The sequence below is a fragment of the Anopheles coluzzii genome, chromosome 2 (genome assembly GCF_943734685.1).
Source record: "Anopheles coluzzii chromosome 2, AcolN3, whole genome shotgun sequence".
Lineage (NCBI taxonomy): Eukaryota > Metazoa > Arthropoda > Insecta > Diptera > Culicidae > Anopheles > Anopheles coluzzii.
In genome coordinates this window covers 93,320,404-93,344,985 of record NC_064670.1, presented here as the reverse complement: position 1 = coordinate 93,344,985, position 24,582 = coordinate 93,320,404, and the positions used below count along the sequence as shown (strand labels likewise).

At 40.7% G+C, this 24,582-nt stretch overlaps 2 protein-coding genes across 2 annotated transcripts in view; one reads left to right on the top strand and one right to left on the bottom strand.

Moving 5' to 3' along the window:
- LOC120953513 (oxysterol-binding protein-related protein 9) overlaps positions 1-3,545 on the top strand; it is a 48,181-nt gene extending 44,636 nt beyond the window's left edge. Inside the window, exons 10-15 of the mRNA XM_040373518.2 lie at positions 36-143; positions 218-392; positions 474-609; positions 682-899; positions 980-1,085; positions 1,150-3,545. Coding sequence (XP_040229452.2) covers positions 36-143; positions 218-392; positions 474-609; positions 682-899; positions 980-1,085; positions 1,150-1,236 — 830 coding nt within the window. The 3' untranslated portion in view covers positions 1,237-3,545. The remainder of the gene's footprint in view (positions 1-35; positions 144-217; positions 393-473; positions 610-681; positions 900-979; positions 1,086-1,149) is intronic.
- Positions 3,546-4,312: 767 nt separating this feature from the next.
- On the bottom strand, positions 4,313-24,581 carry LOC120953517 (probable Ufm1-specific protease 1). Its single transcript, XM_040373524.2, has 2 exons — positions 23,834-24,581; positions 4,313-6,427 (listed from the first exon to the last, which is right to left on the bottom strand). The coding sequence occupies exons 1-2, from the start codon at positions 23,960-23,962 to the stop codon at positions 5,885-5,887; spliced, it is 672 nt and encodes a 223-aa protein (XP_040229458.1). The 5' UTR covers positions 23,963-24,581; the 3' UTR covers positions 4,313-5,884.
- Between the last annotated feature and the right edge of the window lies 1 nt (position 24,582).

Sequence of the window (24,582 nt, the reverse complement as noted above, 5' to 3'; positions counted from 1 at the left end):
TTTGATTTTGTTGTTTTTTTTTTTCTTCGTTTTAGCAACCGGTGACGAAGCGACAAACGTGGAGGTTAAGGATGGACCGGTACCATGGTGCCGCAGGGACCAACTAACCTTTATTGCCGAGCAGGTCTCGCATCATCCTCCAAGTACGCAGCAATTTCCTGCCTAAAAGTTACAACATCTTCCTTGACTGTATGCCATTTGCTTGCTTCCGTTACAGTATCAGCGTTCTATGCTGAGCATTACAACAAGAAGATCAGCTTTTCGGCGCACGTGTGGACAAAGTCCAAATTTCTCGGCCTGTCGATCGGTGTGCACAACATTGGCCAGGGCACGGTAACGCTGTGTGATCTCAACGAGGAGTATATCGTCACCTTTCCTAATGGTTATGGACGGTAAGCATGCGAACACGAACATCTTGTGGGGCACTTTGTTCAGTTGCAACACAATCATTGACGAGAGTGTTTACGTTTCAGATCGATCCTAACGATACCGTGGATTGAGCTCGGCGGTACGGTTACCATCACCTGTCCCCAGACGGGCTACCGGGCCGACATCGACTTCATTACGAAACCGTTCTACGGTGGCAAGAAGAATCGAATACAGGGCGAGGTAAGCGGCGAGACGTCATAGTTTTCCAAATTACTAAATCTAACTTCTCTGTCGTTACACACACACGCGCAGATCTACGGACCGAACGACAAGAAATCGTTCATCAGCATCAGCGGCGAATGGAGCGGCCTAATGGAGTACAAATACAACGATGGCAGCAAACCCTCCAAGTTTGAAACGTTCGTCGACGTGAACAGCATACCGATCTTCAAGAAGAAGGTGCGCCCGGTCGCCGAACAGGACGAGAACGAATCGCGCAAAGTGTGGCGCGAAGTGACGGCCGGTCTAAAGTGAGTTACAACGGCATAAATTGGATTTGTTGCTTATAAACGCAACCTTTTCAACCGATTTTCTTTCCTCGCTCCCCCAGGGCGAACGACATCGAAAAGGCAACGAATGCAAAGTTCCAGGTAGAGCAAAAGCAACGCGAAGAAGCCAAAGAGCGGAAGGAAACGTTCGGTGAATGGGACACGAAGGTAAGTGGTGTGATTGAGTGTGTCAAGCGGTGCGTATATTAATCTTAGATTATCCTTTTTTCAGTACTTCAAGGGTATCGGTGAATCGTGGATCTATACCACGCCGCTGCTGCATAGGTTAACGCTGGAGAAACGGGATAGCAAAAGATAGCAATCGAATGAACATAACACCACCAGCACCACCACCAACGATGGTAGCACTAGCACGTAAGCAGAAACTTCAGATATAAAGAAATATATCTACATCTACATATATATATACTATACAATATACATATTATACACAACATCTAAAACACAAGCAAATGTTCAAACAGTGCAGAATAGAGCGAAAAGGCAAGCAGGCGGTCGATGCGACATTTTTAGGTGGTAAGCAACATGCGTAACAATTCTCTTTCATTTACTAATCGCTGCCAGTAAAGTACGGTTTTTTGGTAATATAATGCAGAGATATAAAGCATGCAGCATTTATAGGTGAGCTCTACAGATTGTTTGATAGGTGAAACTGAATCCTTGTCCAGTCGGACCGGCCACCTCTAGCTCCAAAAGCATACCCGACATAAGCGCTTTGCCGTGTATTAGTGGCGGAAGGCATTGGTCAGATTCGTAGAGTATTTAAAATGGAAACCGGGAATCCCATCCCGTGATTGCTTTCCTCTGCCTTTACCCTATAATAATCTCCTCAATTTCACTCACTTATCCTCTGTTGATGCTCTATTTCGTCAATAGAGGCCTCTCCTTTTCCGTTAACGTATAGAATGAATGTTTGAATCTTCATTAGTGTTGTAGGCTATTTACTGTGTTTTGTGTTTATTGTTTATTTGTTGTTTCTCATCACTGTAAAACCACTTTCCCGCTACAATCGCACCATGATGTAGTAGTATGCTCGCGTTAAACAAACCGCGAAGGGAAGGCGTTCCAAGCACGCAAGCAACCAGTTCAAAACAGTGCGGCATGAACAAAAGAGTATATAAATGCAAAGAACCCAAACATAGTGATGTTGAAATTCTCAGTTTTAGTGTAATGTTGTTATAGCAAGGTGAAAGGGAGGTTAGAAAAAAAACTGTAAAAGAAAAACAAAACAATGTGATATGCACAAAAAACATAACATAGCGAGAATCTTTCAATACAAATAAAAACAATTACTACTTGCATGAGAAAGAGAAGGGTGCAAATGAAGTGGAATGAACAGAACCGGTACTCCTCAAACAAGAAGGGAATACGAGGAGCAGAAAACATGCGAAAACATGTTCATGATAGCAAACACTCCTCCCCAAAACTGCTCACAAACAAACAAACAAACAAAAAACATTATTCTGTCCGGATCTAGAGACGAGGGAGGCTGGTTAGAAGGTAATGGCAAGTATAACGCAGATGCAAAGTAATCGAATAAAAGTTATCACTCCTAACTAACGAACGGTAACGTTATAAAAGAAGAAGAAAAAAACAAATAGTAAAAACTAAAACGTTGCGAAAATTTTCTAAGATCTGATTGGAAAAAGAAATAAACAGTAATTGCGTTATTAATTTATTAGTATAACACGATACAAAAGCAAGGAGGATAAATCGTGCATGTTAACAATGAACAATATTTTCTACTGTTGTTAAGCGACGGTGCAGCGAAGAAGAGAAAGAGAGCGAAAACAAAACAGGAAAAAGGAAGGTTTTCCGCATAAACAAAAAATACAGAAGAGAATGTACAACAGCAGTTAATTCGATTTTTTTAACTCTCGTCCTGCAAAGATGATACAACATGCACACAAAACATAAAAGTCACCTAAAACAACACACAGACGCGCGCACGGGTAAGCAAAGCAAAACGCAAACATCGTTCACTGTTAAAGTCGTGTGTAGAAAAAAAGATGTAAAGTTATATTATACACACAGTAACTAAATACTATAGAAACACACGAGCCTATACTTATATGTTGGTGCACCCTAGGTAGCCGACCCGGGTCGGTTCGAATGGGTGCGAATAATAATTAATAATAATGAGGATGATAATACGAAGCAAAAAGTAAAAGCAACAAAACAAACATATAACACACATTACTATATGAAACATGAATCTTAACGGTGAAACAACACAACTACAAAAGCGCTTGTTATCGACGAAGACGAATTACGAATTACAATAAGCAAAAAAAAAACAAACAAAAAAACAAACAAAACCAGAAGAAGAAACAAAAGAAGCTGCAACGCAAAACAGGTCCATCGCGCATTACTAGCATACCAATTAGTCGGAGGAGAAAAGATAAAGGGAAAAGTAAAGTAAAACCTTAAACCTAAAAGTACAGAATTCTAACGAGTTAAAGCTAATTAAAACAAAAGCAAACATTATAAAGCATAACTTACTGCAGCAGCAACTAGACACACCAAGCAAGCATCTCTTCCGGGTTAGGTTAGGGTGTATAGTGCGACCCCTTCGTCACTTGGCACCAGTGGCGTCGCCCCCCTCCGAACCGAACCTCTTTCTCCCTTTCCAAGGCAAACCCATACACACACACATTGTTACAGTTTAGAAAGCATTGTGTAGTTTATCGTCCGTCTAACTACTAATATCAGCGTTGTTCGGGATCATATTGGATTAGCAAAAGCAAACAAAAAAGTGTATGCAGTTGGAAATGGCGAGAGAGAACAAATAACAAAATAAGAAATGAACCGAGAGTAAACGAGCAGAAAAAGTGGAAAATGGGCAAGAGGCGAACGAAAGATGGCATCGATTGCAATAAACACCCAAGTGCGTGCAGAGCAAAATGCAAACTAATGTGTAAGAAGCCATAACAAAAAGCAAAAAAAATAATAAGAAAACAATTATCAAGCAAAGATATTTAGCAAAGTTGGAACAACAACAAACAAGTGCATACAAAAATCTAGATAACAGCATGTTAACAACAACGGTGTCAAAAGAAAACAACAATATTTGAAAATAGGAAGAAGAAGGATAGAAAACATACACACAAAAAACACACCCTTCTCCTCACATGATGCGCATACCCCTTTTAAAAACTGAAAACTTTATACATAACACTTCCCTTCCCCTGGTTAACGATGGAAAATAAAACTCCCCACTACACCATGCCAGAAATAAAATAACAACAAACGTGTCTGTTTCACTCTGTACTTTCCTATTGTAGTTTGTAGCTCTTTGTATTTGCGTTTTTTTTGTTCTTATCTGTTTTTATCTTTTGTTTTATTACATTCTTTTATTATATTAAAACACAAAATTACGTTATTTACGGTAAATATTTATTTCTTCTTTTGCGATCTTCATCTTTCTTCATCGTCCGTTTCCGCCCTCCCATTGAACGGGCACGGAACGCGAACCTACCTAACGCGCGCTATAAATACATAACAACAAAAATATCTTTAACATATTTGTCTACATCGTTTTCTTTGTGTGTGTGTGTGTTAGATGTTCTACATACAGTTAAAATAAAATAGTTTTACACATCTTTCTGTTACATGACGCACACCAAACAACTTCAACTACGCTAGAGAAAATGGTTAACTACATCAACTTCACATCCATGTGTGTGGGTATGCCTCTTTCGGGTTTTTTGTTTGCTATTTAAATTAATTTCTTTAACTGTTTGTTTTTTTAGACAAAAAGTAGTTATTTTTTCTTCTTCGATTTCCTTCTTTTAAGTTTTCCATTCGAACACAACAGCTTGTTTGTGTGTGTGTGGGGCAGTGTTTGGTGGTGATTTGCTGCATTTACTGCTGTTGTTTGGTTCTCATCGCCTGTGTTTGGGAACGTTGCGAATTATTTGTATGAGCTGTTTTGATACTTCCGTTTTTTGTTTTTTTTAACACTAATTGTACGTTTCTTTTGTTTTACGTTTGTATGTTTTCACTACCGAATTGTAACACCTAATTTATGGCAAACGTCGACGGGTTTGTGAGATGAATTTGATACGTTATGTATGTTGATTTTACACCCTTTGTTTTGAGACATACCAATCGTGCGAACGTACGTAATTTCTCTTAATTGCATCGTCTCTTGCGTGTTGTCGTTTTTTGGTCCCGTTGAAGGATAGTTTTCGCCAAGGGGGATTTGGTATCTTTTCATTAAATTTTTACCAATGAGCCACATCGATTAAGAGAAAAAGGGGTTCAATTTAATAAATTCGTATCCTTTTTGTGTTCTCTTGAAACGTTGCAATGGCTGGTTAAAAACAGAATTACTAACTGTGCTGATAACATAATTAATCGTTCATCGTTTGTGCTACACACATCATTTCCATTTTTCCTAAACACGATTACATTACAGGCTACGATACGATAGAAGAGATAGAAAAGAAATACGCATTCTTATACTAATTATTATTCTTTGCTTACTGCTGCCGTAGAGCTTCTCCCTTCTAGGGAGAAAACGATCACGCGCGATCACCTCTGCCACTAATGGCGCAGATTAGATTTGGACTACTTTTCTTTTCTTTTTTGTAATATGCTTGGATATATATAAAGTTATAGGCAGAGCGGAGTTGATTTTGCTTAATTCACTAATAAATAAACGTTCGTCACCTGGGTCTACACGTCCGATTAAAATGGCCAATAAGGGACGGGATAAAAAGAAACTTCCAACACCAACAACCGTTCTTGACGATCTTGGTGTGGACTCACTTGCATCGTTAGAAAACGCTATTGTCCAACAAAAAAGGGGAATAGAAAGCTCTGCTGTCCCAGACCCCAGATTACCTGTTTTGTCCTCTGTATACCTCGTACAATGCGTCGTTCTGTCCTTTTGCACACCACCTCGATGATATGATGAAAGCGATATCATGCGATTACCACTCTTACGCCGCCAGCTCACGGCTCTTCAGCATCGGCAGGCACAGGTTGTAGAACGAACTGTCGACAAAGTCTTCCACCTTCTGCCACTTGACGTACTCCTTCGTGTACAGCTCCTCCTTCGTCTTGATGCGCCCGACAAAGTGCGGATCGACCACGAGCAGATACACGTCCTGGTCGACGCTCACGTGGATGCCGGCGATACCCTTCGAGGCCGCATCCATATCGCCCCCCATCATGATCAACCCACCGTACTGCTCGAAGTAGTCGCGCAGTGTGTCCGCATGCTTGGCGATGCTGTCGCTGCGCGCGATGTGCAGCACCTTGCAGGACACGTCGTATAGCGTGTCGATGACGTAGATCGCCTCGAGCGTGCCGATCCATTCGCGCGACCCAAAAAATCGTTCCGGCTTGTCTTTGATCTCGACCAGCGTCTGCTGGATGGTGGGAATGTTCGGCACCTCGCCGGACGAGGCCGTCTTTGGGGGGCCGTTGGCGATGATCCACGAGCAGATCGATTGCAGCGTACGGTAGCCACAGCCCCAGCCCTGTCGGGTGAGAGTTCAGAGGAAGAGCAGAAAAGAGAGGAAAAGAAGCATTAGAAACTGTGTGTGTGGTTATTTCATTTTGATATTTTATTAATTTTTGCTTCGTTTATTCAACGATTTTGATATCTTGCTAGTCTTAATTATTTGTGTCGATTGTTTCATATTTCTCGTTTGTTTAGTTTAGTTTTCCTATTCGAGTGCCTTATTTTGTCGTTATCGTTTATTTGTTATTATTATTCTTGTCTGTTGCATTAGGCTAAACATGAGATAGATATAAAATACAATCGTAACTTTTATGCTAACCTAATGCTAATAGACGCTCATACAATCGAAAAACTATGGGCCTTATTAAGACTTTTAGATGACAAGGTAAAATCAAAATTATCTTAGAAGAAATTGGTTCATTAGAAGCGTAAATATTGTTGCGACGCTTCCACTTGTACTGAAACTGTTACAGGGGTTTTTAGGGATTACGCCTGATAAATAGTTGTCCTTGACTTTTTCGTGTGGGTATTGAGCTTTGTATTATTGGGAAATGAACTCTACGGCAGCCTTTTTGAATCCTTTGCTATAGAGTCCAATACCCATCACATAAAGTTCATTTCTTCTTAAGAAAGAGTCAATAAAGAGTCCAACAACTGTGAGAACCCCCCGAAAAACACTGTATATCTTGAACTAGATCTCGGAACGTGAATATTTGTTTTATTAAGAAGTCTTGGTGCATCCTGTATTGTCGCATCCATTTAACAATTTACTCAAGAAAATCGCTTTTGCCTTTTGCCTCGACAATTTGCTATGTTTTCTAAACCTAGTAGCAAGCATCTGAATCTATAGGGAATCTCAGAACTGTTTGGTCATCTTAGAAATCTTCTGTTTAGCATGTACTTTTTCAATTCGTTTTATTTAGCGATCCGCATAAGGGCACCACACTACAGCAACTAACTCTAATATAGAACGAACGTGACTAACAAATTTCATTTTAATATACAAAGAATCATTAAATTCACTCATCATTTTACGTACCAATCCAAAAGCCCTATTGGCTCTACTTATTTTACCATTGTAGTGGTCACACATTGATAATTTGTCATCTAGTAGTACACCTAGATCACGGATCTTATTGACACGTTGTATTTAAAAGCCCGTTTATACAACAGTGACACAAATGTCTAGGAAGTTAATAGTACACTAGCACACCAAACAAACCCTAAGGTGTAGTAAAATATCACAATTTCTATCACTACTTGCTGGGAGAAAAATGTTTAGGTCATCAGAATACATTAAAACGCTGTCATGGGATAGCACATATGAGATATCGTTCACATAGAGTAGAAATAGTAAAGGGCAACGATTGCTTCCTTGTGAGAGTCCCGATGTATTAGTGAATTCATGAGAACTCTTTTCACCGAACTACTAATCAGGTACGAACGAAGCCACTATTCGGACGAAGATGGGAGGCTTAGTCTTTCGATACACTGTCGAAGGCTGCCTTGAGATCAGTTTCCCTTTCCCTCTAACCATGCTGCTCAGACACTGCGATACAAATTCATCTAAATTAGAACTGTAGAGCTCTAACGTAGAGGCATGAACCCATGCTCTCTGGAGTGCACCCACGACTCCGATCCGACTCCGACAAAATTGTTCCTCCTATTGTTAGTCCGATTCCGACTCAGGCAAAATGGAACCACTAGATCCGCGTCCCGTGGTCCCGTTGTACAGTCGTTAACTCGAATGACTCAATAATATGCCCGTCATGGGTTCAAGCCTAGTATGGACCGTCCCTTCATAGCAAGGATTGACTATTCGTCGTTCGGAGTCGTTCAGAGTCGTTTAGTGTCGTCTGAGTCGTCTGAGTCGTCCGGAGTAGTCAGGAGTCGGCTAGAATCGATCGGAGCCGGGATCATTCGGAGTCGTCTAGCGTCGAACGGAGTCGACAGGAATCAGAGTTGGTCGGAGCCAACAGAGGCCGTGTGGTTTAATGTGCTTGTGATCAGATATTTCCTTTTATTGTGTTTTTTTTGTCACTTGTCACTCCTGATGACTCTGAACGACTCCAAATGACTCCAAACGACTCCGGACGACTCCGAACGACTCCGAACGAGTCAGGACGACTCCGAACGACTTCGACTCCGAATGACTCCGAACGACTGCGGGTGATTCCGGACGATTCCGAACGACTCCGAATAAAGTAAGGCCGACCTACCTTCTGGAGTCGATTCCGAATTTATCGGAGTCGGATCGGAGTCGACTCCGGATTTTTGCCAACTTTACCCATCACTAGTCTGGACCTGGGCAAATGTACCGTCTTTATTGTGTAAGTGTGAGTATTATTTCATTTTAAGCTTCTCGTTTCCTATAAAAGTTCTATATTCTATAAAAGTAGGGTTTTTTTTCTTAATTTTGTTTAGTAAAGCAAAATTAGTAAACAACCATACAATAGGTTTGAAATGAAAGTATGAAGTTTTTCTTTTGAGTTTACTGGATTGTTCAATTCAATTCTAACTGACTCTCTAACTGACTAATGGAATTTATTATTCTTTTTACCATATTTCATTGTTCATGTGTTTCATTTGTTTGTTCAGTTTTTCTGCAAGAGATCTGTTGTTTTATTTATTTTTGTATTGCTTTTTAACTTATTATTATTATTTTACATTTATAATACTCATACATTCATTTGATGAATATACCTCAACTGTACCAAATGAGCTAAATTCCTAAAATAATTTCACATGCTGTTTAGTGAAAAAAAAAAAAAAAAAAAAAAAAAAAAACATTAGCAAAGCGAGCGCAACCGAATGGCCTGTTTTTGCGGCGAAAAATAAACAATCGACTTCCAAACTTTAATAACGTCATCTAGGTCACACCCCGTGGGTCAAACGAAACAACATGTGACCGTGGGGAAGGAAACGGATCCCTTTACTACCTACCCCACACCCTGTTTCCCTACGATTCTTCTAAAGTGCAAACAACACAACCCGTCGAATGTTTGACAGAAGATGGCGCAGATGATGATATTGATGCATGCATCCATTTATATACCCTCACACACATACACACACACACATGTTTTTCGGCACACTCCATTGAACAGAACCCCGACCATCATCCAAATAGAACGATGATAGCAAGGGATTGCATTGGGAGAGGGAGGGTGAAAAATGAAAATTGATTCCGATTCCGTGTAAATAACTCGACCGTGTGGTGCGGGACCTGTGCACAGGGCACAGATGGAGGAAAGAGCGAGGTGAAGGAAGCGAAAAACAACATGGCTTATGACGTAAGTGGTGTCTCGAGAGCAGAAAAAAAGGAAAAATTGCCCGCCGATTGGATGCTGACGGGTTTGGCCGAAGAAGCAACGCAGCATCATTTCAATCCACTTCGCCACGCCGCGTACTTGTGGGCGATGGAGAGCCGGTGGGCGCGGAAAACAAGCGTGTGTGTGTGTGTGTGTTTTCACTGCAGAAGCACTGCACTTTCATCAACTCAAGCGCAGGGTCCACCCCTGTCCGAGACCGAGACCGTGTCAAGGGTTGGGGCCATTCGCGCTGAATGATCGAAACTAGGGGAGAATCGCAAACGAATGGAGAAGTACATTATTTTAATGTCGATCTACGCTTTCGGCAGCGATTTAATGATCACGTTACTGATCGTTTTGATACAATATTATGAGGGCTTTCGACGGGGTTTCCAACGACGTTCGGCATCCGATTGATTGGGTTAGCAAACTGTTGAAAAGGGGAATTAAAATCGCTTGATCGCTGTGCAAGTGGATCTTTATAATTGATTGTAACGATCGATCTGGCAAGTAAAGATCGAAATAAAACTGGATGAAAAACAGTAAACGAAAACAAAAAGTTAATTAGAACAACACTTCAACCACACGAACTGAATTAATAAGTACATATAAATCGACAAATTATAAAGGTGGAATTAAAAAATACAAAAACATAGCAAAGTTTAACAAAAAACGAATGAGTAATAAAAAAAGATTCAATAAAGACAATTAAAATTAATAAACAACCATATAATAGGTTTGAGATGAAAGTATGAAGTACAAAAAGGGTTTAAAAATATCCCGAAATAAAATAAATTAAAACTACTTATTACAAGTGAAGCTTTAACTATAAATTTAAGAAAATAGTCAAGACTTAAAAATAAAACTGTGAACATAATAAGAACTGTGAAACGGGTCATAAAAAACAAAACAGTTGCAATAATAGAATGAAATAAATACAAACACATTAGTGAGAAAATAAAATACAAAACTCAACAAAACACGACAAGGAATTGACAAATTATACCAATGAACAATATTAAGAACCCAGTTCGAGTAAAACCATACAGTGTGAAACAAGAGTTGTAAACAAACACAATAAATCAACGCTTATAAATGCATTAAAACGCATTACAAAAGACATAATTGATGCCACGTACAATTGCAATTACACGTGGCTAAATTACGCATATAAAAGTCTCCACTGGCGTCACGGCAATGGCAAACAACTTGACAAACCATTTAAACTTGTCGATCATCACACCACACGCAGACAAGAAATAGCCACACACCGTCAAGGCCGAATATAGTTGTGACGGTCAACCGCCTTCCCCCTGTCCCCCCCCCCCTCTTTGTTTGTTTGTACGATTTGCATTGCAATGCATTTCCGAGTTGGTCTGTGTCCGTCCGTCCGCCCGTCTGTCAACTCGGTTGCGGGAGCTACATTTTAATTAATGTTTTCACATTACCGCCCCAGCAGCCAGCCAACCAGCCAGCTAATTGTGGTTGGTGCAGCTAATAAATAATTACCAAGAACTGATGCGCTTGATGGTGCATCCATCAGTTTCGGAACGAATTGATGCGAATGACTCAGAAGGGACTACAGTTTTGTTTGGAATTTTCCCATCTCGATCGAAATTATTGAGCAAAAATAGTGAGTAATTTTAATTGCTTCACCGACGACACCTCTCGTCAACAATATTGCTTTGTTGTGTCTTATTAAAGGGTTGTATGAAGACGTCAATTTTCAGGCGCATTCATCGCTGAGAAAGAGTCGTAAAATGATCGTTTAAATCAATACAGTTCTATGGTTTTATGTCCCATTATTCTTATACTCAGACACAAAGCACAAACAAACAATCATTTTTACTTCCTCGTAATTATTAAGCTTGATTGAATATGCGAACTGTGCGCTTCACTTCCGCTCGTTCTTTGCTGCTTTGCCACTGTGCCCTGTCTGCACTCGACGCGAAATGCTAAATTCCTGACTAATTCGCACCGACTGACACAGCGCGCCCACTCGGTGGCCCGTGCTAAGCCGTGCTAAGTGACAACAATTAGCTAATTATCTGCCTTCTGATTTACGTCTTCTGGATGCACTGGCCTGGATGTACGTTTCCACGAATGCCATCCGCTTGAACGACCCGGGGGGAAAAAGATCCCATCCACATGACTCACTTACCCAAGCGGGCGAGCTCATAGGATCGGAATGCTGGCACTCTATGCCTCTATGGTCGACGAAATCTTGTGTGAAAAAAGCGGAACAAATAAAGCGTAACAACCATTCGGACTGCACTCCATTGGCGCCGATCCGAGTGCGTGCTTTACCCCGGTTTTGGGCCCAACCAATCGATTGATGGATCGGCGTGTGTTTGTGTGTTGCTTTCCATGAGAACTGGCACACATGATGGGGAATGGTGTCCACGCTTTCCTTCGGGCAGAACACGCTCCCATTCGCCCGCCGTGGATACATGTGGCCACACGTTTTGCCGAGCCGGTTTACTTTTATTTTGCCTTTTTCGCGTGAGAATGGCAAAGGCTACCGGTACAGATGGATTGAAGATGGATTGAAGTGGTGTTTAATGGCGAAAGTGCAAGCCCTAGAAGAATGGTAAGCCTTTGTTTTTACTGACAAGAAAGAGAAGAATGATTTTTCTTCCTATTTTTGAGAAGAATAAATGTTTGATGATGTTAATAAGAGATATTTTTAAATTTGATAATAACAACTAAACGAGACCAAACAATATAAATATCTTTACGAACGAAAAAGATGCTCAAATGAACACATATTTATACAGATTTGTCTAAACATTGAAATCAACCAAAAAATTTACATTCTAAACAAAACAAAAGAAAATAAATATAAAAAAAAATAAATAAGTAAAACAGAACAGAAAGATAAACTAGACAAACGAAAAGAAAGACTACTCGTGAAAAGTGTAATAATACGAGAACCAAATATTTAAAAAAAAACAATCAAACATAGGATTTTCAAAAATATTTTTGAAATTACCACTAAAATCAAACGCTTGAACTCTAAGGTTAGTTTTTGAAAAGAAAACAAAACAAAACAAATGGCTTGAAATGATTTTCATGCCATCTTATAATAAAATCAATTGGAAGATCATTATTTTATTACCCTTTAGCTTCAAATAGACAAAGACGTGCCTATAGTATTATTACTCTTAAGATTTCCCTTTTATGTTTCACCTTTGTTTGCCTTAAATAGAATGACGGCAAATCATCCTCCCTATTTTAGAGCCCGATCTAATAGATTTGCCGTGTGCTGAGTTTCAATAAACCCTGCTTTAATGCAAGCAGAAGCGCGAGCTTATCTCAACCAGAACGCACTTTATCGTCATAGTAACCACGGCGATGGTTATTCTGCCATCACGCATCAACGCGCATGCCAGAGCAAACAAAAGGCGGGGGAAAAAAGGGCAACGCCAACTCCGCATCTCACCGTAAATCCGTGTGGCGCAACAGCGCAACACGATAATCTGACGAAAGCGAATCTGACACCGCGAGCTAATGGAACTCTCCAACTCTCCTTCCAAGCGGCGGATTGACGGATGATATTTTTTCTGTGTCAAAGATTTATCCGGTGACCGTTTTGAGGAGTAACCTCAGAAAACTGCCGTTGTCGTCATCGTCGTCATCACTACGATCGGTAGCAGTGTACTACTCGTCAACAACATCATGCTCATCACAGCGCTTCGGATGGTTGAATGACCCAGAGAGTGGTGGTCGAAGGCTCGGTCCATCCACCGGAAGCAAGTAATTGGCCAGGCCAAGTGTCCCGAGTGATGGTTTGTTGCTTGCTTGGTCGCTTCAGCTGAGGGATACGTTTCAATTAACTGAAATAAATCACACACCGCCTCGCCTCGAAGGGACAACCCCTCAGCGCCGTGCACCAGCCGGTGTTCGCCCTTTAAACTGGGTAAATATTTTTCTTTTTCATTCACATGCCCACGTCTTATGGATGAATCTGAGAAAACAAACCAAACGGGGCAACTTGTTAAAATTGACAAGTTTGCACGATGAAGCAATCTTAAGCGTGTGTATCGTCTGTTTGGAGCATATCATCATTGTGTATCAAAACATTGCATCAAAAAGTTTCAAAATTTAGCTTAATTAAGCTTGAGGTTAGATTAACAAGAAACATAAGACCAACAATGTTTTCTAAGTAATTATGTTTTTACTGCGCAACTCTGTGATACAGAGGCTTCCGCAGTCGTTTTGCGATGTAGCCTGCATAATTTGCATTTTGGTTCACCCAATATAGAATAAGAGTTGATGTGTTTAAAGTAAATCATTAAAACGTCACTATTCAGGCTCTCTGAGGAATAAAAACCCTTACTCATAGTATAACGGATTGGCAGACTAAGGCGCGGGACCGTGAGGGGTTTCGTTCACTCCCGAGGCAGGCCAAGACTGCAAAGCTGTTGTAGCGCCGGATAAGTAAGTAAGTACTTACAGAGTTCTTCGAGTCAATTTCTAATGTCAACATTTTTCATGGCTTGCGAGATTTTTTTTCAACAAATGTCAAACATTATTCAGTTCTTTCGCATAATTTTAAACACACTACAAGCACCGACAAACCGATGTGACACTTCGAACAAAATGAGCTTCAAAAGTTGTCTCCTTATTTCAAATGAAAATACGTTAAACACTAGCGCCATCTCTATAATGATTCGCTTACTACACTGACATAGAGAAGAATCTGTTAAATCCCCTTTTTGTTTTTCTTCGCTAAATCCAATGTGTATTGTTTTATGTACTTCTCACATCTTTTGCATTGATTTGGAAACTTATAAAATGATTTTCCTGGGTGTTTTGTCCAATAATTCTCACAAAATCTTGCCTCACACTTCCTTCGCAATTTGTATTTAGAAAAGTTGTTTACATCGAAGCAGCAGTGAACAGAGCTTACTTTGACAGAAGTGATCGCCTCACTGGTAAATGACAGTACTTTCGTGTGGGACACTTTTGTAACGCCAGTTTCACGTCGGTTTGTCGGTGGTATAAGGGCCGTGTCTGTGCTTCGTCACATGCCATTTTATCGCACGTGCTGTCAAACGCTTTTTCGATTCATATTGCGATTATTTGGATGATTGTTTAACGATTATGAAAAATTAAGTTGAGGTTGTTCCTACAAAACACCACACAATTAGTTTGACAGATACAATCGGATGCGGCGTTCAACGAAATCAAAAATGCAAAAACGACGAAATCGCACGTCCGACGTTATCTGTCAAATCCCATATAACATAGCATAGCACATAGCAGGCGATGAGTGCATGGTTTGTTACCGCAAGGCCAGACGAGGTGAAATATACAGCGAAATGAACTATTTGCCAGGTGAAATATCTTTCAGGTAACGCATCACAGCAACCAGCTGATGTGCAATGTAAGCAAATAACGTGTACAAAATCGCAAGTAAATCTATTAAAAAACTTCCATTTTAAGTATTTTGTTAATTGTCAGTCAACAGTTCATCATTTCTTCCCATTTGTGAATGTTCCGCTTAAGAAGATACTCTTTTTCAGTGATTTTTGAAAAACGGATGTTGTATCTCCCCCAACCCTTTAGCTTTATCTGTCAAATATTGCGCTTGTCAAATAGTTCATTTCGCTGTATATTTCTTCTCGTCTGGCCGTACGGTTAAATAACTTTTTGAGGGCCATTTTAATTTAGCTGCCTTTAGCTAATGGGTGAATATTCAAATATTGCTTTGATGATAAAATACATTACTGAAAATGTCAAATTTATGCACCATTATTGTGCTGAAACTTTCACAGTATTTCATTTTTAAATAGTAAAAATATAGCCTTTGTTAGAAATAACCGCATTTGGTGCGTGGGCAATGTAGAGTGCAATAGCAGTGACAGAGAGGGACAGCATATGCAAGCGCAGAAAGAATAGGTTGACAGTTGTTATTGAACCGAAGACGGGCGAATAAATACAACAACGAACCAGAACTCTGCAGACAACAGTTTGGAGATCCCTGGATTAGAATACCGAGGCAGGTGATAAAAACCCTACATGTGCGATGAGACAGGTGTGAATTGAATTGAAACTCCAATAAGTCCCACAGCCAGGTCTAATGGATTGCACTTGAGCGACCATCGACAATATTGATTGTTAGTATGCAACACCCTCTTTCTTATATCAATGTTTGGCGATCAAATTCAAATCCTCCTTAAACCATGTTGGCTGTGGAGTGATGAAATTTAAGTGCATCATGTTGACATTCCATAGAAAATGCGAAAGAATAGCGTGTGCTGCAGCTTGACATTCAGCGAATTAGATCCGCTTCGCATTGATTTTGAAGAATTGATCCATTTCCGAGCCGCTGCATGATGCATCATTTGCTTCCCGCGTACGACACGAGTTGTTACATATGTGTAGGCATAGATTAGTTAATTCTTCCGATGAATTCGATAAGGTAAGATGATGCACCTCAATCCTATCGATTACGTCACATTCCATTGATAAACAGCGATTGTTGTTGATAAGAATAATACTTAGAACGTCTGTTTAAGCCTTCCCATCACAAATCTGAAGATAAAAATGACGTTACTTTTTGATTTCAAAAAAATGCAATTCTCTGTTCCAGCTGTTCCACAACAACTTTACCTTCGCTTGACAAACGCGCTTGACAAAGGAAAAGAAGACAAAATGCATCCATCCCGCGGTGTGCCATTACACAGCCGTTGGAGGTTTCCCTCGCTCATTTTTCGACCATGTAAATTATACATCCACGATCACATTTCATTCACAGACCATGACAATGTATGGAAACCACATCATCCGCCCCCTCCCCCCCTCCGTCCGTCCCTTTGTGACAACGGTGTGTTAAACGGACAACAAATCCCCTTCCCCATACGTAAGTGTGTACTTCTTTGTGTATCGGAAATGGTTCTCCGTCTTGGGCAAGGTCGTTTCGAGCCACAAAACACACACACTGGAAGAGACATAGTGACGCGGGAAGCATCGATCACACTGCACCATTAAAGATCGATCGGTCGTTTCTCCAAGACAACAACGGTCACCGACTAGCCCCGATGATCGTCGTTCCGTGTCTGACGCGGTGTGTAGGAAGTACTAAGCACAGAGCACACTGGAACTGGAACTCATCGGACCGGTACGGAATTTAGACACCTTTTTTACGTAACACGCGCTGCCTTTTCCTTGTCCTTCCTTCTCCTCCCCTCTCTCTCCCTCTCTCTCGACAAGCTGCAAATGTCAAGTCGGGAAATTAATTTCAAACCGTAGGGCAATCTAGAGGCAGCAGCGCCATTACTAATGCACCAGGCGCACTGGTTGCACTCTACCCAAGAAGTCCACTAAACACGCCACCAGGAAACCAGGAAGTTGACGTTGGGGGTTGGAAATTGAACCCAATCGATCGAGCGATGTGCCTGCAGCAGCAAAACAAGCTCAGCACACGAAGGGAAGTGGTTCAATGTCATTCTACGCTGGTATGACACAAAGAGCACAAGTGACATTAACTCGGCCGATGCGAAGGTGCGAAGGTGGTGGGCGCAAATCTTTGTTTTGCCATGCGTGCTGCTAGTTCAATTCCGAATCGATTCGAATGGCCTGATTCGATCGATGAACGAAAGATCGTCCCAATCGGGTCGAAGGCTAACGAGAGCGAGAGAGGGAGAGAGAGAGAGAGGGTTCAGTGTTATTACACGCTTGAACAGCTGTAGCCTCTTATCGCCAAGATGGATCGCTAGTCGTCCGGAACGAAATGTAGTTAATTTGCTAAACAAACGGAGAGTGTAGGGGAGCACATGAAAAAAAACAGTGTGAAGGTTTGTTTAGTTTGGCGAAGCATAAATAGGGAAGGGCACTAACACAATTGCAGCAAACGAAGTTGATAAGCAAAAAAAAACGATAAATGTCTTGCATTCGTGTTGGATGTTGAAGTTGTTTGTTGATTGTCATAGCTTTCGGTTGTGATATGACTAAGCAGCTTTAGTTGGTTCATTCGTTTAAAAATAATACCTTTTCGGTATTGTTATTATTATCTATTGCAATTTGTTGGGTATGTTTTAAGACGTTCAGTTGAAACGACTATTTCTTAGACTAATTGATGGAATTTCTACATTCCCCATGGCTGTGACTAAACGATCTTGCTGATTCATTAATACTAGTTGGTGTTTAAAGTTTCCATCGATCTAATCAACACCTTTTTCTTATTTCTGTTTCAAGCTTATTACATGACTCACTGAAACAGAACTTGATCTTGAGCTATGAATGAGCGCATTTGACATTTTAGAATATTCAATGGATCTGGGGTCCATCGATCTTAATTGGGGTTTTATCAGTACATCAGAGCCTATATCATGCAACTGTTGCGATTAGTGTTGAGAGTAGTTAGAATAGTGTTTCGCGATTTGGAAGATTCGATTATTCAATCCCAAAAAAGATTCGATCGGATGGGATCCCTTGAAAATTGGAATTAATTGATATTGGAGTTGGGATTGGGATCGGAATTGAGATAAAGATTGAGATTGGGCTTGATTTTGGGATCCGTATGAGATTCTATTGCGATTGGCATCGAGATTGATGTTCACATTGCAATTCGACTGCAATTAGATTGTGATTCCATTGGGATTGGGATTGATTCCGACTTAATTACAATTCAATTGGATTCAGGTTTATTTGGATTACTTAGAAATTGTATGGAAAATCTCAATGATAAAGGATAATCGCGCTGATCGTTCCAATAAAACATACATTTTTTAACAACATTTTTGATGGAATAAAACGTTAATAATTCAAGAAATGGTTTATAATTTGTTCCTGTGTAACCCCCTCCCCATCCTCCTCCGCTCATCCGAAACTAAAGTGGGATAGGGTTTCAGAAATTCGAATCCCAAGAATTGGATTGGGATTCGAAGATTCAGTTAACGATTCGTATCTCCCAATATTAGTTTGGAGACAACAAATTGTGTGATTTAAACAAACTCTAAGACACTGGACTAAATGTTGTCTAATTATAGAATGATTTTTAGTTAGAAAAGGCATCTTCTGGGCCTGTAAAGTCTAGCGCATCTCATTATTTATGAATGTATTTAATTTAAATGGATTCCTTAGTATCTTTGTGTGTCTCAAGTAGTGTGAAGTCGAAGATCTTCACAGTGAATCTGTAGTTTGTTAATCATATTCAGAGTATTCTATTTGATTCCTTCAAAAACTTTTTTTATTCGGTTCGTTTGAGCTGTAAACTATACGATGATTAATTTATACTAGTTTTTTTGTGATTGCTTTTTGTTTTCTGCAATCTACACAAACATCTTGGAGTATACGAATTTGAGGAACTACGCTGTGTGTAGTTATAGATTTAATTAAAGATAAAATAAAAAAAGTATATTAAGTTCGTGTATGAACCATTATGGAATGAATTAAAGAGTCACCAATAGAAAACTTTCTGGAAGCTTCATCTAATCATTCAAAATGATCTTCTTCTTCTTCTTTGGCTCAACAACCGTTGTCGGTCAAGGCCTGCCTGTACCACGAGTGGGCTTTGGCTTTCAGTGACTAATTGATTTCCCCCCATAGCAGGATAGTCAATCCTACATATGGATCAAAATGATCTACTGCACTAAAAAGTACTTCTCAACAGAACGTTGTCAGTAATCTTACCCAATCCATCGAATCACGATCAACAAGCTCAACTTCCTCAAGATGCATTTACTATTCCACGCAATAAATCAATAGTACGCAACCATAAAACCCCAGTCACCCACCCATTATCACCCTGCTTTTCCTTCGTTTTGCCGGACATACACTGATTTATGTGGTCTAATAGGCCGGGTAAGTTAAAGAGACACACCGCACACCGCACGATCATTACTCGTAACGCTGCTGTATCATACTGGCCGGTATGCATAATTGCCTCCCAGCGTTTCGCCTCTCCTCCATTTCAATGTCCTTTACATAACTTCAGCATAGCATAGCAGTGCTTTTTTTGCAACAAACCCCAACCTCGACCTCACCAACACAGCACGCAAACCTTCACATATCAATCGCTGCGATAATGAAGATGATGATGGGGCTGAGTTCAACGCAGGGCAGTGTGAAGCACAGAGGCGGCCAACGTCCTCACCTCCTCCGCTACGGCAACATACACACGTGGCACACGAAGGTTAATCGGTTGCGTTTAAAGCAACCCAGAACGAAAGAGGGAGATAGGCCGCGCTTCTTTTCTTTCTCTAAACACATCATAATTCGCATTGGAAGCGCGTATAAACAACAACACAGAACTGACTATAATTTAGTGACGATATATGAACACATACACTCACACACTCACACACACATGCACATGACGTTGCAACAACTCACACGTGGGGAAAACACGGATGGAAAAGGGCAGGAAAAGCGGGAACCGAAGGCCGCAGATTTTATTTTCGTTTCGGGTTTTTGGGAATGGTTTATTGCTTACGAATTGCGATTCGTTTCTTTGCGATCGTTTTTTTTCTTCTTCTTTTTATTTGGCAGCCTATCAACAATATTTTATCGAGAGCGTAAAACACTACACCAATAGAAAACTTTCCTGCACCCCCCCCCCCTCCCCCTCACGCTCTTCCTCCTACGGTACAGATGTTTTCTGTTTGCAGTCTTTACGCAGTGTAATTGTGCGATGAAGCAAACAAGAATGCAATTAATTTACGGAAAATTTCCTGTTCCTGTTTAGGTGGATTTGTTTTTCCATTTGCTTCACGTCTCTTCTTGTAGTGGACTGCGGTGACAGTGCAGAGTGTATGAAATAAGCATTATTTTTGAATATTCCCATGAGATCAGGCACAGTTAAAGGTACACAAAATGGTACAACGAGATTTTTTTTTGTTCAAGAAAATAAAAATATAAATTTATTGCATTTTAAATTAAGTTTCTCAATACATTTATACAAAAAATACATTTTGTAATTATCATCAATTAAAAAATAACCGATCAATTTCAATGTTTTGTTTACAAGCTGAGTACCTTTAATTCAATTGTTTTGGTTGCATGTCGCCTCTTGTTTTTTGTTTAGAAATGCATCATTTCTACATTTGGCTAAAAACATATTGCTGCTTTCGGTTATGTCTAATAGCATACTACGATTAACACGCACAAAATACTTGAATTTACTTAACTAAACGAAGCTCCAGGGAGTGTATTTAAAATATTACGTGAAAAGTATAATTTAGTGGTGCGTGGGCTCATTCTTTCTAGTAATTTGAATCATACAGAGGTTTCGAAGTCACTTTCGAATGTAAACATTGCATTAATCCACATCAATCTAATATTTCATTTCTATCATCATAATTTTTAATTTCTTCAGCATGATTTTCAACACGTCTCAAGCTGAATTGAGTTTGACAGTTCTTTGTGATGTGTTGCAAATCATGCTGTATAAATTAGAAATTATTATGATGGAAACGAAATGTCAGATCTATGAGGAAACACATTTTGCATGCGGTGAATAACAATGTTTACATTCGAAACTGACTTGGAATACCCTGTATCTGGGCTGACTAGATCTTTTTTTCTTTTTGGATTCTGCTGGTTGTGATCAGTGAGAATAAAATTCAAAATAAACTGGGTGTTGAGACACAGACACGGAAGCCCTATCATTTGTCGTGTTTAACGAGACACGAAGATCATTTCGTTTTGAGCTTTCGGTTCGGGCGCATAGTTTATAAGTATAAGTGTAGTTCTTCAAATAAACTCTCTTCTAATTTTGCAACTGAACAAGCCACAACCGCCGGTAAATATCGAACGCTAGAAAAGTTACACCGAAACACGAAAGAAAAGATTATCCGAAATCGTAAGATCAAACACTGGGCTATAGTAAATAGTGAGCATACAGTGTTTCCCACGATTTATTGGTCAATTCTCATGATTTTTTGGTGGGTTCCCATAATTTTGTGGTGGATTCCCAATGATTTTTGGTTCGTTCCCATAATTTATTGATATTTTCCGATTGGACCCAAAAAAATATGGGAACCCACCAAAAATTGATGGGAACCAATCAATAAATCGTGGGAAACCCTGTAAAGCTCTCGTATTGATGTTAATCCATACATTCACTTGCAGGATTTAACTAATTCTGACACTGTGCATACATATCGTTAGTACAAAGTGCATTTATCTTCAAGTAAATTAATTCTTTTCTTGTTAAGATGCAAAAAAAGCACCTTATTATCAATTTATCCAGCTGATATTGAACGTAATAAATTGAATTGAATTGTTAGCGTACAATATTTCGTACAACACAAATCAGCATAATTATTAAGCGTCCCATATTGCGCTTAGCACACTGTACGGAAACCTCCTCCAAGGAAGGGAGCAACAAATCCACCACCTTGCACTGCCGAGAACGATACGTCAGCAGGCGGCGAAAGACGAGTTCGATGTGCTGCAGTACTGCACGGTGACATTGGACTAGTTGCAAGCAAATAGAGTTAAAGAAAGGGTAACGGGGGGGAAGGGCATACTTAAATACACACAAACAGCAAAGACAACAAAACCAACAAAAAAAATGGTAAGGAAATAAATGTGCCCTACAAGGTGCGCTACCATCGTTCCATCGTTCTGTACACCGTGGCAGAAGAGGAACCAATGGAAGGCAATATACGCTACTAAACGGGGATACGACGACCTAGTAAGCGCACGTGAAACATGACACAATGCTCATGATGGAACAGTTCTGGAGGAGGAAACGTTCGCAGTAGGCTTAGGTAGGTCTGTACGTGAGTCAGTGTGGGAAAAAGGAAGCAACCAGGAGGGTGAGTGTTCTGTTGAGGATACGGTCGGAAAATGAGTTGAAAAATGGTTTAAAAAAAGGAGGCCAAACACAAACCCCCCACATGCAGGGGTGTGCAGGGAAAGCGTGGCCAAGCGAGGCATCGGCATCGGACACGGCACAACAATACACTGGGCATATGGGCGGCAAAAATCAGCAATCAACAGTCGGCGAACGAAAAATCTGAGAAGATCTTTCTATTAATAGGAAAATCCAAACACGGGTGGAAATCTCGAGTATGTATAACGGAGGCGTAGATGTCGGGAGAAAGGAAAGGCGCTGTAGGGTTGAGAACAAATACACACACACACACAGACGAGGACGAAGGAGAAAAATTGCACTTTTACCGAGGGCAGGCGGGAGGGGTAGGCACTTTTCCCCATATACACAACGTACACACCCTTATGAGTATGTCCTCGAACGTTGTTGTGTGGTACTGCTTCAGCTGCTGCTACTGCTACTACTGCTGCTTGAGCAGACCAAACAACGGGGGAGCCAAAGTGGAAACAATAACACAACAGTGCGGTTCCATTTTTAGCAGCGCCAGCCAGGATGACATCATGGCAGGCGTCTGGAACACACGGGGTTCGCTCCATGAATTCGTAATATTTGTTTTGTATTGTATTGGGTGGAGTGTACTGGAACTTGAGTGACTTAAGGCAAAGGGTTAGTCTCAGGATGAACAAAAAAAAAGGAATATTCTCTTCCTGCATGCATTTAATTTGTGTTTAAAATATTAATGTAATTATACTTTAAGTAAAGGAATGTTTTTGAAACATCCTGCTTTTATCGCTTCATGAGTTGGTTATGTCGAGAATGACGAAAATAGTCAGCTAATCGGTCTTTGCTGCTTTTTTGTAACAAATATTTGAATTCAGTTAGATAAACCTTTCTGGAAAATAAATAGGAGAGATTCTCAGTAATTCGTCAGATAGATGATAACAAAATTCGACTATTTGCTTTCCTTATCAGCGCTAAACTGAAGTTTCTGGCTGATAAATCGTCTATTGCATTGCAACGAAAAACCTTCGATAACCAAACTGTGAGCGAATACGATACGCTGTGGGCTGTGTGCGTGTGTGTAATAGATTTATAGACTAGATGAAGTCTTCTCAGAAAAGTTATTGATTAATGATTTTGAAAGAAACTGTTTCTCTCCTTTAATACCAAAAGGTACACCTTACTGTAAAACAGGGAGAACAGGTGGAGGCGTATATATTTCCCAATTTTCTTCTAACCAAAACCACCCGCACGAATCCACCCGAATCCATCACTCAGGTGGGGGCCCACATTTTTTGCAGCAGCAAATTGGAACACGACCTACCATATCCTGAAATCCGTCACACCCGTAATGGTAGTAGTGGTAGTTGCCGCGCATCAGAAACGTGTTCCCGTCCGGTTTCGGGGGCTCCAGATTGCTGTGCACGTTCAGTAGCAAACTTTTCTCCTCCATTTCGCTTGCTTCCGTCTCTCCCCTCACTCACTCACTCACTTCACAGGCACGTGAAAATTGCACTAACAAACCAAAAAGTGAGCCACACACACACACTGCGTACCTGATGCCTGTTTCACTAGCGTAGGCTTTCACTTCCCTTACGCAAATCGGTTGCTGCTCCCTTCACGATCGCCTTCACGCTCACCACCACCGTTTTGTTTACTAATAAATGGCTTCGACACCGAACCGTGCGGGGCCAATCGTCACACGACACAATCACGCAATCAAATCTTCCGCCCGACCGAATAAAAGGGCTTTTGATGCCGCGCAGTAACCACCCTTACGGCACAGCGATGACGACGACGACGACCACACAGCACCGAACTCCTCCAGCTGACGGGCAACGAAATAATTGGACGCGCCTTTCCGACGATGACGACGACTGCTGCCAGCTCCAGGGAGATGAATACCGACCAACGCGCACTTTCTTCTCGCGACTGTGGCCGCGGCCCTCGCCGTTTTTGTACCGTGCGGTTTGGGGGTTGACTTGACGCTGGCCGAACGCTGGTGGTCGCTCTCTGTGTTTCTCACACGCGAGAGTCGTTACGTGGAGCCAGACAGCAGATTGGCAAGGGAGC

Excerpts from the sequence above, each read along its gene's own strand:
- LOC120953517 (XM_040373524.2), bottom strand. The coding sequence starts at position 23,962 with ATGGAGGAGAAAAGTTTGCTACTGAACGTGCACAGCAATCTGGAGCCC. Across the intron at positions 6,428-23,833 it reads GTGACGGATTTCAGGATATG|GGCTGGGGCTGTGGCTACCG; the intron begins GTAGGTCGTGTT and ends CTCACCCGACAG.